Source organism: Mycteria americana, chromosome 1 (assembly GCF_035582795.1).
Source record: "Mycteria americana isolate JAX WOST 10 ecotype Jacksonville Zoo and Gardens chromosome 1, USCA_MyAme_1.0, whole genome shotgun sequence".
NCBI lineage: Eukaryota > Metazoa > Chordata > Aves > Ciconiiformes > Ciconiidae > Mycteria > Mycteria americana.
The window spans coordinates 97,197,247-97,211,922 of record NC_134365.1 but is presented as its reverse complement, the minus strand read 5'-3'; the positions used below and the strand labels follow the sequence as shown (position 1 = coordinate 97,211,922).

The 14,676-nt window shown below is 35.6% G+C and overlaps 1 protein-coding gene across 1 annotated transcript in view; it reads left to right on the top strand.

Moving 5' to 3' along the window:
* The window catches only part of ABI3BP (ABI family member 3 binding protein), a 167,817-nt gene that overhangs the window by 27,564 nt on the left and 125,577 nt on the right, over positions 1–14,676 (top strand). Inside the window, 2 exon segments of the mRNA XM_075514216.1 lie at positions 7,460–7,528; positions 10,683–10,815. Of these exon segments, the coding sequence (XP_075370331.1) occupies positions 7,460–7,528; positions 10,683–10,815 (202 nt within the window).

Here is a 14,676-nt window from a genome sequence, read left to right as displayed (position 1 = left end):
ATTCCCAAATGTGAAAAGACATTGTGGCCTATTTAGACCAAGACTAATACAATTTAATGCTTCCTTCTCTCCTGTCAGTTTTAGTGGTTCATAGAAAGAGAATACCTTTCCCAATCAATTTAGGGACTTTGATGACAACCTTAAATTGGTTTGGTAGCTGAAATGTAAATATTAGAAGTGGAGATTTAAGGGCATTTGTTAGTTACTAAAAGGTATGTTTTCCCAATGGACTAAGGAACATTGCTTTAGAATATAATCTCCTGAGAGAGTGACTAGATCCAGGAGAACGGAATCTCTGTATCTAGACAAAAGTGGATCTTGTCCTAGTAGCATTAAAATTGCCTATTCAGTGAAGATTTGTAAGTGAAGATTGTACAGATATGCAATCATAATCATAGACCCTAGTCAAAGAAAAACAATTATTTTGTTAATTTAGTAGTTAGGCCAATGTAAGAAAACATACAGACTTTGTGTATAAGTCAATCATGATTCCCTCCCTAAAATGCATCAATCCTTTAAAATGTCCTTTGTCCTTTCTAACGAACAGTATAGGTCTACACAGCAGAATGAAGTGCCTTGCAGCCATTTCCTTGATTTAGCTCTGCATGCCTGGTTTTGTTAAGTAGCAACATAATAAGTATTCGGTCTAGGATAATTGTCCCTGATTGGAACTGGAGTATGGGGAATGAAGCAATGACTAACTTATGTTTTTAATAGATGACACAATATACACAATAATATATGTATCTAAGGCCCATGACTTCCATATTTCCAACCTGGTCACTGTTGATTAAGATGAAATTTATTGTCAGATTTTCTGCTGGGTCACACACCTCTTATGACCCTGTTAATAAACTTGAAGTCAGCAGATTTATTAATTCATGAAATTACATAGGTATATGTGCATATATTTTAGAAGAAATGAATGAAGACGTGATCTTTCCTAGGATTTCCAGCAGAGATATATGGCTTTATAGAAAGTGTGACATCTGCCTACATTTCATCCATTAAAATATTCAGCACCTCACTGCAGTGATTCTTATCTTAAAATATTTGTTTTTCCTTTCTTTTGCAACTAAAATAATAACTGAGCCAGCACTTGCGTAACATTATCCATGAATTGCGAACTGCCTACAGAGGGCACGTACAAAGAGAAAAGGGTTCTGTTGGATTTCCTGAACTTGTAATGAGCTCATGCTGGCTACAAACTCTTGAGCAGCTTCATGCATTGCTAGATAGATGAATTTGAATCACAGTGAAGGATAAATGACAATGATGAGGCAGCATCGAAGTTTGGTTCAAAGTATGCCTCTTTATTAGAATACAAGATGTGTTTTCTTTTGTGCTGAGTGTACTTTATGAGCTTATGTGAGAGTAAGCAACATTATTATTGCTCATAGAAGCTATTCAGACTGTGTCAAAAGATATCAAAATGTAAATTCAGCTAGACTAAAGGTGAATAAATAAGGTGAATAGACCCATCCAAAAGTTCTGAGCTTGACTTAAAACTTTATCTAAATCTGTTCAGTTTGCGTGACTCGTAAAGAAAGAGTATTTCCTTGAGAAATTTATGCTAGTTTTTTCTAACTTGGTTAGGAAGATTGCAAGTCAGCCTCCTTGAATTTGTTGATACTGTTGGAGGAACCCAAAAAATTGGGTGTAGACAGGAAAATTTTGTAAGAATGAACAGCAATTAGCTACCAAAGTGAACAAAATTAATTTCAGTTTCTAAAACCAACTCAGAGTTGGGCCATGCTTTGGCCTTTCCTTTACCTGAACGGGATTGTACAGTGTAAGAGGAGAATGTATTTGCAATCCTCCCTTATACCAACTATAGTAAGTGATGGGTGAATTTTGCATATATATGGGAAGAATTCTAGTACCACCTTGAACACATTTTAGAAAGTGTAATTCAGGGATGTGTGCTAGAGCAGTGCTTTGCTAAAAGATCTTGCTGTGCAATTTCTTATATCTGATCAATTCCCAGAAATGTGCAAATGTATTAACCACATGGTTTTCAAGATGCCAAATAATGTGAAAATTAATTCAGAAGTATGTCGCTTCCTAATAACTTAGCAAAAACCCAGATACTTCTTGCTAATATTAGCTGAGCCTAGTGGACTGGAGGACCTGGAGGAGGTCAGCAGCTGCACCTTCAGCTAGACAAGCGTACTGACCAGCAGCAGGTTCGTTTACACCAGCCCCTTTGTCCTCCTTCTCTATCTTTTTCCATGCTTGTTACACCACTATACACTTTTACCCTTCCCTTTCTCCACCTTTGGCCTTTGCCCTTAACAACATTCCGTAGTAACTCTTCAGCAATCCCTAAATTCAGATTAGAGAATTGTGGCCTGAAGCTAAAAAATACTGTTTTGATTTCTGAATCTGCTGGTCTATGAGTTCTAATGATGCATTGTAACACTTTATTTTAAAATTTATTCTAAGTTCATTAGTCAGTTCATTCTTCCATTTTTTTGCTTTCAACTGCATTTCTATATTGGCTGAACCCTGAACTGAATTAAAATAGTATGCCCAAACATAAGCAGGATTTGCTAGCATTTTGCAGTGTATGTATGTTAGTTGCCTGCTGCCACTGATTTCATAGCCTAGCTCATGGCGTATGGAGGTAAGCGTTCTCCTATATTAGTTTGATGTGTCAGTGACATGCATTTTTGTTATATTCTGGTTGTCTCCTGAAGCTGTTAAGGTGGATAATAAAAGTTTTTTTCTTTTAATAATTTTATATCATTAATGTTATCTTAGTCAAACAGTTGGTTTTTTCTTTTATAATGACACCAAAGCGCTGGTTTACTTGTGTGCAACTTTGGAGTCTTTGTAATGTTTCTTCTGTGGTAAATTGTAGACATACCTGTGTGAACCTGTAGTGTGTGTATCTTTCAGACTGTCCAGATGAAAAATACTGAGTAATTGAAGGAGTTCAGAAAAATATTTCATCTGATTGGTGACGGTTCATTGAGCTGTAGTAGCCTTTGTGTTTAAAAGCTAAAACAAGATGACTGAATGCTTCTGTCTAATATTTTTGAGAAGTGGGAGGAAAGGATGTAAGAATATGTACTGAACGTATATGCATGTGTCTACCATATGTATCAAATGCTATAGATACAAATACTATTGCTTTACAAATACTAGTGCCTCAGGTGTGTGACTAGTCTTCCCTCCTGCTTCAAAAATAATTTGGTTAGGTGTGCGTGCCTGCCAGAGTGTTGTGCTTTGGTCCAAAGGGGCATTGCTTTATTCGGCTGTGGGTATTTAAACTTGAAAGAGCAATTCTGATGTCGTATTGGCACCTCTCAACTGAATTGTCAAAACAACCCATGTTTGGGGAATTACAACACTAAGAATTAGGCATGAATTTGTTGACTAGCACTTTTCTGGCACATCTGGGCATTTTCCTGTAGTACTTTGTGGCTGAAGAATTGAAGGTGGTCACTATTTGGACTTTATTTCTGATCTGCAACTTCAAGGTGTTTATAAAGAAAAAGTTGTGTGCCAGCTGAAAGGAGCTCTTAGCCATGACATTTGTCATTCCAGCCTTAATAAGGGGTGCTAGGCAGTAACAGGTTCAAACAAGTGGATTTATTATGTTAGTCTTATAGTAGCAGTCCTTCAAGAACGTGTTAAGCAGCAAGGAACCGCTAAGATTTTCATAGCAAATTTGCAAATATATTTCAAACTGAGCTTATTAAAGTTTGCGTTGTTCTGTAGGGATCCGTTATTTATGAGATTCTGGATCCTTACAAGATGAGAGACAGACAGATCTGTATCTTGCATCTGTATTATATGCATCTCTGTTATATACTGATGTATGTTGAAATAATTTCTGGGGGCAGATGCTGGATTCGTGGATCTGTGTACACATATTTAAACCTTAATTATGTAACTATAATTTTCTTACTAAACACAGTTCATACAAATAAGAAATACTCAGCTGTACACAGGATTGTCTATACTCTGTGATTTGCATTTACTTGAGGTCATAATTTTATTTTAGAAATGCACTTCTCTTTTTAAATATATTTCAGTGTAAATAGTTGATATAGTAGTTGATTCCATATCTCTGTCCAGAATAGAAGCATTACAAGGCCTGTGTTCTTCAGTCTGTGCATAAGGCTTTGATACTGTGCATCAAACAGATGAATTTAAGTTGTACTACAGTTGCTGTACTCTTAACACCTATAGAGTACCATGGGTGATTCTACTCAGGAATGGCAAATCATATTTCTAAATTAAGATGTATTTTTAGTTAAGTTCAGAAAATAATTTTAGTGTTGTATATACTAGGTGTTGTATATACTACATGTATTGAATGTAATCCTCTGATAATTTCAAATTCTGATTTTAGCTATAATGATCATAATATTGTCTTAAATTCAGTGGTTCTAAACCAGACAAGTGCTACATTTTAAACGTGCTTTTTCTATAGCAGAGCTCTCTCAACATCTAGTCTTAGCCTATTTTCCTAAATATTTCCTTTTATGTATTGTATTAGAATCAGAAGAGATGTGAGTTCTCCAGGAAATGGGGATGTGTTGTATTCTTTATTAAAGCAACATTTGCTAAATCCACAAAAAAGCTTAATGAACAGCACCCAACACAAAATATTCCTGCTGAGAGCACTTTGTGACAGAACAAAAACACCTGTTAGAACTAATGATTCCTGATAAATACCAGGTTTTGTAGCTTTGAGATGTGCAGGGAGAAATTTACAGTCTTTGTTTATTACATTTTGTTTAACAGGTAATCTATTTCTATACTGCTACACATGCCATTTCAGACTTCAGCCAGAACGAATTTTCCCAGTGACGGAGCAGGGCAAAACTAGCTGTTTCAAGCCATTTGGATACCTTTCTTTCACAATCTTTGGATACTTTCTTGATGAAAACATAAATTTTTGCAATTTTGAAGACTGACTTTGTAGTTCATGAGCTTTCAAGGTGATGCTTTAAACTAATTTTGTTGAAGTTAAGGTTGCTCAATACTTTCTGAGAGTTATAACAGTCTCACAAGCGGGCATGGATGCACAGCAGAAAACTGGAATAAAGAACAGAGAAAACAAGTTCTTTTAAAGTGTCACTTATTTCTGCTTTTAGGTCTCAATACAAAAAATGTCCAGATGGTTGCACAGATCCCAGAAGAACTGTGTGCCACCCTAAATATTAAAAAAGATTTTTTGTAAATGAAGAGATATTTGCACTTTGGGGTTGCTCTTTCTTTTTAACTAATTCTTTTTTCCACACTGCTTTGAGCAGCTGTTTTCAATGCTCATCTTAGTTATATTATATTGGGTGCAGTTCAAACCCATTTAAAAACAATAATTAAACAATTAAAGTACATCCATAGTATGGGTTTCCAGTGACTTAGATGCATAGAATCAGTTAAGTTAGAGTGGTTTTCCCCAAACTGACACAGCCTTTTAAGTAGCGCAGCAAGCTTTTGATTTATTCAGTACTGGTTTTCCTTCCTCTTTCCTTACAGAAATCTGGATGTAAGAGAAAAGTGAATGATTTCTCAGTGGTTCTGTTTAATTGGTAGACTTAAAAGTATGTGTTTCACTGAGATATGTAGGAGATGCAATCTCTCATCTGTAGACACAGATTTAGATAATTGTATCTAAACTAGAATAAGAGTTTTACATAGAGTAATCCTTTTTTAAAAAAACTGCAACTAAAGTAGTTTTGATCAGTATATGGTGAGTCAAATTCTGCCCATGGATATCTCTTTGGAAGCTCCTATGACTTCTTTTCTAGTGTTGCAGTTCAGTGAGAATAGAGCTTGGTTTTAGATAATTCAGAAGGGCAGAAATCTCTGACATTGATGTCAAGAGTAAGGGAAAAATCTTCTTTCTGAAGATGAATTTCCCAAACTAAAATCACCATCTCAACATTGTTTTAATCAAAGCATTTATTATTTTAAGCTGCAGGGTGAAGTTATCTGCCTTTCACTGCCAGAAACATGAGTATATCTGAACTTGTGGCCTCTTACCATGTGTGCTTGTGTCATCCAAACTGCATCAGATGTCTCTCAAATGTGTTGGAGTTTGTGTAAAACTTGGTTTGCTTCATTTCGTTATTTCCTATGAAGTCTAGTATTTCCAGAAGTTTTCCAAGCTGGTTCACAAGTGACACCCAGCTAGCGATGACTCTGCATCTTTTAGAATGGCTGCAGTTCTTGTGTACTTTAAAAGAAACTCAGGCCATTCAAGAAAGATTGAATTAAAAGACAAAAATTCTTGTCTTTGGAAGGGCTTTTCATTTTTTTTGCTATGTAATATGATCTGTTCTGTTAGCTTTTTGAAATGAAGCAGTTGAACCTTTTATGGGAAGTGGCGCAAAAAAGTTTGAACTGGAGTTAAGATGGAGAGAGATTCTTTCCTGTAAAGATTTAAAAAATATTTTGCAAAGGTTCATTTTTCCTGGGAGAAAATGCATAGGGGTTAAAACTAAAAGAAATGTAAATGTCAGAAAGTCTGGAAAATACAATTTGTCTCTAAGATTAATTTATTGAATAAGAAAATCACTTAAACTGTTGCTCTCCTGATGCATGCAACATTATTTCTAATGTAACAGTACCCAGAGATTCCAAAGTCACAGCCCTTTGTGGATTTTACATAAATATTAGTCCCTTGCTCTTAAATGTTAGTAATAACTTTACTTTCATAAAGAGTATTCAAAACTGTCAAGCACTTAATAGTTAAATCTCATAAGTTGTCTCTGGAAAAAGTATGTAAACCTAATTCTAAAACAAGCCAGTAACTGATGTGGAGACTGTCTTAACCATGTCTGACATTGTATTGTTTCCTGCAACCAGACAATCATGCCAATCTTGAATGATTTAGTATTAGTCTGTTGGAGTATGCGCTCCTAAATGATCAATGCATTTTGTTTATTCTTTTTACAATAGGTCAGCTCTTTACTGAGAAACTGCTTAAAACAGGAAAACTAAGGTGTATACCCTGACACAGAATACAGAAAATACTGTAGGAAAAGTTCCTCTGGCTCCTGTCAGGAGAGTAGATATCCCTGGTTGTACTCTTCAGGCTTTGCCCTCTTATTGCTTTACCTGATTTACTTCTTTGTTTTGCCATCACATCTTCCTCTTCATCTGGGTTTTCATTCCCCTTCACTTTCCAAGTAATGTTTTCATTGAAATGTTACATGTATGTCCTACTATGTTCACCTATTTGTTGCGTTCAGTCAAAAAGAATTGCCAAGTCTTTTGTGCATGGGTGTATTATTTTTCCTAATGGCTAGAATATTTCTGAATGATTGGTGAATAAACCTTAAAGCAAACATGCCGAAAGATCACAAAGATTGGATAACATGTCAAGCATTCACTGAATATTGGACTTTCTCTTAGGAATTATAGGTTAATCCCTTTCTCAAATAAAGTACATGTACAAGTACACATCTGTACTAATTGCTGCTTTCTTCATTTACAGATGCAGAGCCACGGTATTTGGTTTCAGTAAGACCAGCACGTGTTTCAAATAACAAGAAATCTTGTTCAGGTATTTTACCATTACTGCATCTCTTTCTTAAAGTAGTTAAAGGAAGACAGAATCTTTTACTGGGTTTCTCTGAAAAGTTATTTATAACCGTAGGTGTCTGACTGTGATGCACAAATTCCATACGTGGGAAGGTAAAATGTAGGACAGTATTTCCTAGTCAGTAATTAGTCACACCTGTGGTGTTCAAAACATGAAGAAGTACCTAAAGATTTTTCTTGTAAAAACTTCTTACAAATGAGAATTGAAATTTAGAATACTAATTTCTGATGTTTAAAGAGGTCACAAGTGCATGCAAAAAAGGTAAAAGTTTTGAAATACAGTGATCTGGTGTATTGAAGTTATTCTTCCCAAACTACCGGTAAGGATTCCTTCACCCATGGACAGGTTAATGCTCTCTGTTTCTCATTGGAAATGGTAACTTGTGTGTGTGTGTGTGTGTGTGTGTGTGTGTGTAAATGTAAGTATCTGTAAATCAGTACCACTAAGTTTGCTGATGCAAGGAGTTAAGGGAAGAGCGATGTTTCTAGCTTAAACTATGCATAGCAGAGCAGAAATCTGAATTTGATTCTTGTCTGTTCCAAAGACATTCTATATAACTTTAATCATGTCATTAATATTGTTAGTTTTTAATTCCTTACTTTAATATGGAGATGACTTTCAGGATCACTGGACTGTTGCAACGAATAAACTGATAATATATATGTGTATGTTTATAATTTGAGATGTTGATATGAATTTTTTTCTAATTCCTGGTAACTGCTTGGGATTAATTTCTTCTTGCTCTTGGCCAGATGTAAAACAGTATGTCTGGAAAGACTTTGAAAAGTGATTTACCTTTTAGATGCAACATATATATATATCAAAAAACACAAAACAAAAAAAATGCCCAATGCATTATTTGGACATTATTAATTTTTGTATCTACAGCCTACGGCAACTAATTTGTGGAACAAGATTCAGATAATTGACTTTCAGTCCAGCAGGCAAAGGTGTAAGAACAGCTGTTGGTTTAGTGCTAGCTAGATATATGCAAGTATTTTTAGTAGTGAGAATAGTTAAACTGGACACATTACCAAGAATTGTGGTAAAGTCTGAGTCACTGCAATTATAATTTACAAATGAAGACTGGTTACATTTCTAGAAGATACACTGTAGTTCAAACTGTGATTAATACAGAGGAGTTGTATGGTTTGTATTCATATAGATCAACATGGATGATCCCCAAGGTAATTCCTGGTTTTACAGTGTATAAATCATTGCAGTCTCTAACTGGGAACTAATGGCATAATAACAGTCATAATCAAAATCATATGTAGGTCCTCCCAAAACCCAGTATGATTTCAAGTTATATGAGAACTTGTTTTTTCTTCTCCTTAAAACTCACATATTTTCAACGTTTCCTCAAAAAGTGATCAAGAAAGGGATTTTGCTATAGATAGCAGATTTGCCAGATAGTTTGGTGAATGATCAAGCTGTTTGTTTTAAGTTTTTCTTTAAAAATGGAGCAAGAGTATAGGAACTGGTACAGAAAACAATGAAATTATTCAGACATTTGCCCTTATGGAAGTATCATATGTTCCACAGTATTTCAAAGCATGTCATACTTCCTCTTAAGGGTAGAGAGTGTTTTTGTTTGTTTGTGGGGTTTTTGTGGCGACATATTAGTCATCAATATAAAGTAAAAACCCACATGGTTAACATTTCTAAATGAACACACATGCATTGGTTGAAAGTACAAATCAGACTTTCATTGGGGCTTGTTAAGTGAGGAGATATTAGGGTTCAAAAGGCATGAAAAGAAAGTTAGATCTGTTTCACAACAGTGAAAAATATAACCCTTAGATCAGTGGCTTATAAACTTTTGGGGAATATGTGGTCACCTGTACATTTTGTGGAGGTACAGATCCTTTAGGTTTTTGAAGTTATTAAAGTGATGTAAAGAATATATGAATTTCCTTTAATTAAATCATCTTTCAAACACCAAAGGTTCTCCTTGGGCTTGTAGCAATCCACAAACTACAGGTTCAAACTAGTTGCTCTAGATAATTTCTTCATTTCCAACTATTAGCTTTTAAACTATATTTAAAGAAAGCTCTTTCTCCACATGAGAGTTCTGGTACTTCATTCAGACCAAAGTTAAAGTTAAGTATCATGCAAAAGCTGAACATTTTGAATGTAGTAGGTGCTTAAAAGAGAAAAATGCCCCCAGATACAGACACCGAATCAGATCTGCCTACGGTTAAAAGCAACAGAATTTTTGTAGGTTTTAATTTACTCTTGATGAAGAATGCTGTAGAAAGTATGAATTATCTATGGACATAATTGCAGTGCTACTAAGAATCCTGCCAAGAAGTTACTATTTCCATCACACACACAGAGACTTCCTAATGTCCTGAACTCTGTGTAAGACCTTCTGTGATGCAGTTCAAGTCAGCCAGAGCTTTGAAGTTAATCCATGTATAGTTTATTCTCATTCTAAGCACACCAAAACCACCCATTGTTCATTTTCAAAAACTAGGTTTAACTGGAACGTAGGCTGAAAAAAGAGAAATAGAGAAAACTTACAATAAGACAAAATTGAAACAGTTCAGTAAACACATCTCCCTTCTACCCAGCAAATAATAGCAAGATTCCTTTAGGTTTACCCTGGATCTGCAAGTCTGGAAGTGAAGTCTTCCAGTTTCTTCCTAGGTTGAAATACATGCTGTGCAAGTCCAGAGGGGACCTAAAAAACAGTCTTTCTGAGCGTTGTGTGCTTGATACCTGCTTTCTAAAGCGGTCGCCTAATCTGTGCTCCTGCTGCCTGCTAGCTGCATCCTCCCTTTCTTTATGCCAGCTTTGTTCTGCACTTCTTTCCTCTGTTTATGCTCAGTTGGCTTCACAGAAGGAGCAGTCTCCCTTCCCTGCAGATGTTTCACTTGCCTCAGCGAGAAGCCAACAAACAGATCACAGACATTCTCTCTGGCCCCTTTTTTAAATCATACATTAGAAATGGTGACCATAAAAAAGAGAGAGAACTGTTGTATCTTTCCCTTCAAATTTAGAAGAGAAGTAGGTCTTCATTTACTTTATTATCCAACTGCAAGAACTTTCCCCTACATAATGCAGGAGAGAGAAACTAACTTGTAATTGGAATTATATGTTTCTTATGTAGGTCGGACCAAGACTCAAAAGCCTCTGCAGCTGGTAGTTGGCACTCTCACCCCAACCTCTGTGTTCCTCTCTTGGGGCATCCTAGTCAACCCTCAACATGACTGGACAGCAACAAGTAACTGTGCTAGCGACAGGTAACATAACAGAAAACTGGTTTTTATGATGATCATGATTTAACTCATGTAGTTAAATCATGTGTAGTTAGTGGTGTGGCTGAAAAAAGTTTGACAGTGGAAATTAACAAATTGGAAGCAATAGTTCTGAATGTGAAATAAGTTTTCTCATTTACTTAAATTAGTACATTGCAAGCCTTTACTTTTCTTGAGTGCAAATTTAGCCAGACATGCTGAAGTACAAATCTTGCTATTTCACACTAGATCCTTTGTTCTTCTTAAACCAATGGCCTTGTCTCTACCTTCATTTGTATCTAAATGAATTGAAAGAAACTTTGTTAAATCATAGGAAATATATTGGTTTACAGTTGGAAAACAGAAGCAAAGTAAGTCTTTTGCTGTGCTGTGGTAGGGGAATGATGTTTTAATGCTATTTAATTTTTGTTTCCTGTATTTGGTCTTATCACTACACTACTTTCCTGATATTGATACAGTTCAGCTTTCATTAATTTTCTGTTGTAAGTAAAAAAAGATCTCTTCTACTATAACATTTTTGTTTTGCTGTAATTATTTAATGAGTGGTACAGTAGGTGGAGAGCTCAGGAAGACTCACCAAGTAGCAGTTTCAAGAGAAGTAATAGTGCTGAGTAGCTTCTCAGTTAAGTGCACCATTACATTTTAGGCAACTCTTGGCAGATGAGTAAAATTAATCTGCTGCGATTATTGAAATTGTTAATACAGATGTTTTCCCTGCTCTGTTATTTGGTGTTTTCTTTCTATTCTTCCTTTTATGATAGAAGATTTTTTTTGCCTTCATTTACATTGTGTGAAGCTCCATTCCACTCAGCAGTGTTTTGTAAAACCAAGAAGAAACTTTGTGCACCCATGTTTGGGATGCATCTACATCTGGTTTGCAACTATCATCTTTTGGTTTTTTAATGCATCTTTGCATTATTGAGAACACTTCTCTATCTGTCTAATTTTTGTCTAATTTGTAGCTGCCTAATTTAGACTTGAATCTGCTTACTTTGGTGTTGATAATAAAAATCCCATTGATACCATTAAACTGGATGTCAAACATAGATTATGTTAAAAAACCCATCCCATGTAGCCAATATGACCTTCTTCTTACCTCCCAGAAGTTTTGGACTAACCCTTTTCAAGCTTCAAAAATTTTTCATGAACAAATTTGGATCTTCATCACCAAACAGAATTTCAAACACTATTGAAAAAACAACGTTAATGTTTAATTAGGAAATTGTTATGGAATATTAGGAAATGTCCAAACATGTAATTTAATTGGATGCTTTTCAGTAAAAATAAAGTTGGTTTAGGCTTACATTTTGCTCTCTCAATCAAGAAAGAAGCAAATAGTTTCCTACAGTCAGAAATCGAAGAAACGAGCTGATCATGGAGGAGCCTATAAAGTGTTCTGCCCACATAATGATTCTAGCACCATTTTTGCCATGGAACTTATATTCTCCGTGTGCTGTGTAGGCACCAAAGTTACAGCACCCGTTGTGCAGTGGGAAGGAAGAACACTTTAGAAGAAGTGTATACCCTGTATTAATCCACCTGGAGATTCAAGGCATATGGTACGCACCACAATGCCTTAATCAACTTTGGGTTTTCTCCTCAGTAACTGAGTATTCTTGTTGGACATTCATTGACTCAAAGTTTGAACAAACTCTTTAACATAGTATGTAATGTTTTCCACTTAATGCAGTGCTACTGGTTTCTTTCTATGTTTAGAATATATTCTATACATTTGCTACTCTAGTGTGAGACTTGCTTTTACCATGTCTTTGTGTCAAATAATGGTATGCATCTCCCAAAATTCTGGTTCTTTAGTTAAGTGTTGTTTAGTCCAGTTAGCTGATTCCTCCCAGGTGTTTACTTTTAATGTGCCCTCCATTTTAGTGAAATGTTGTCAGGCTGTACTAAAGTACTGCCTATGTATTTCCCTTTTGTCCCCATAAGAGGACTTACCTATAAGAGTTGCATTGTTCATTTTGTTTGAATATCTCCCTTTACTTCGACTCTAATGATAAACTGACACTCATGAGTATCTAGTTTAAAACCACTTAAATCAAATTACAATCAGTCATATCAAAGTATGGGTATATACCTATAAGCAGATTTCTATTTTGCAATCAAGCATAGCAATGAAGTTAATGAAGAAAAAAAAATCACTTAAGTGGTGCTCTTATTTCGTTTACTTTTACTGGACCAAAGTGCTTGTGATTTGTATAAATGATGAGAACAGTTCTCCGCATGACCATGGTGTGTGTTTCTATAATTCCAAGCAGAGACTGAATTCAGATATATTTCTAGTCAGTGTATAGAAGAAAGATTATTAATTTATTATAATAATTGGAATGATAATTGATAATGTATGATAAGAAAAAATTAGGAAGTAGCCCATCCTTAGCAAGTTACATCATGTTAAAAGTACAAGACTTAAAATCAAATAACGGATTCATTGACATTTGTATCTGTTGCAGGGGCAGTCCACTTACTTGATGCTTTTTCATCTGGCATATTCTCCTTACTGTGTCATGTTGAAATGTACTGTTAATCATCCTCAAGATTGTTGTATAGTGACTAACCAATCTTTGACATTGGCAGTATGTGGCAATTATGACCTCTTAACTCAGTTCTGTCGGTTAATATCCCACTGAGTTTTAGATTTGTAGCTCTGTATGACCTGAAGTGGAGTCACTGTTCTCGGCCTCAGATTTTACCATCTCTGGGTGGACATTAGGCTTTTGTACAAATGTTGCATAATATAAGTTAGTTGAACATGTTACTGACTCAGAAGATGAAAACCATATGGAACAGCATGGATGTGTTGGCCAAGATTTTCTCTAGGACGAGTCTGACCTCAGTGGGATATTCCTTAGAAGATCTGGTTTTGTGAGCAAATGAGTTTTGAATAAGAAGTGCCACATTCTCAAAGAGCATTGGTATCTTTTATTGCTTCAGTGAAATTATTGCTTGCTTATTTAGGGCACATAGTGCTCTGTACCTACAAAGTGCTTTTTAAGAAACTCCAATGAAGAAAAAGATCTTGTGCCATTTTTTGACAAACCATTCTTTGGTTGCTTAACTCTCTAGAGATTAAGGGCATAAGCCAATAGAGTGCTACATATTTCCTGCAAGATAACCCCAAACCCTAATTCCTTGTGGAAGCAAAGATAATCACTGCCATTTGTGTGGACCAAAGTTCTTTGCAAGGTCAAATTTTAAAGCTTTCTTGAAGTGGCTATCACCTCTGGTCAGAGCCTTAGCACTAGAATGCAAACCAAAACAAACAGAAAGACCCAAAGGAAAAAACTCAAGCGATTAGTTTTATGTAACTGATGAAAACTACACAACACCAGAAAGGTTCCACCAACAAAGTGGAGTTAGCTTTCTCAGCATCTTCTGTTTTCTGACATTGGTATGAGGTAGTTGATGAGGGAGGATGGCAAAGTCGTGATAACCTACTGCACAGTCATGTTCAGTTCCTCTTTTTATATTTCCAATAGAGTAGAGAGACTTGTTTCCTCTCTGCCTTTCAGTGTTCAAACAACCATTAGTGGACAGAGCTGTCATAATAAACATACTGGGGCTATGTTTACTGTCAATTTAGGTCTGAAAAAGAGAGTATAGACTATTGTATAGACTTTTCTTGGCCTTTCCTTTGGTTAGAACAACTCCACAGATCTCAAAATGGAGCAGGGGGTTGAAAAAGGTGGATTTTGGCCTTCAGGTCTTTGGGCAGGGGGAGTTGGTGGAAGGAACAGAAAATGTTTTTTCCATGCAAGACAAAAGCAGAGTTTGTAGGTAGAATACTATATTTTACTGTATTGAGTGGATTGTATAGAAAAACAAACACGC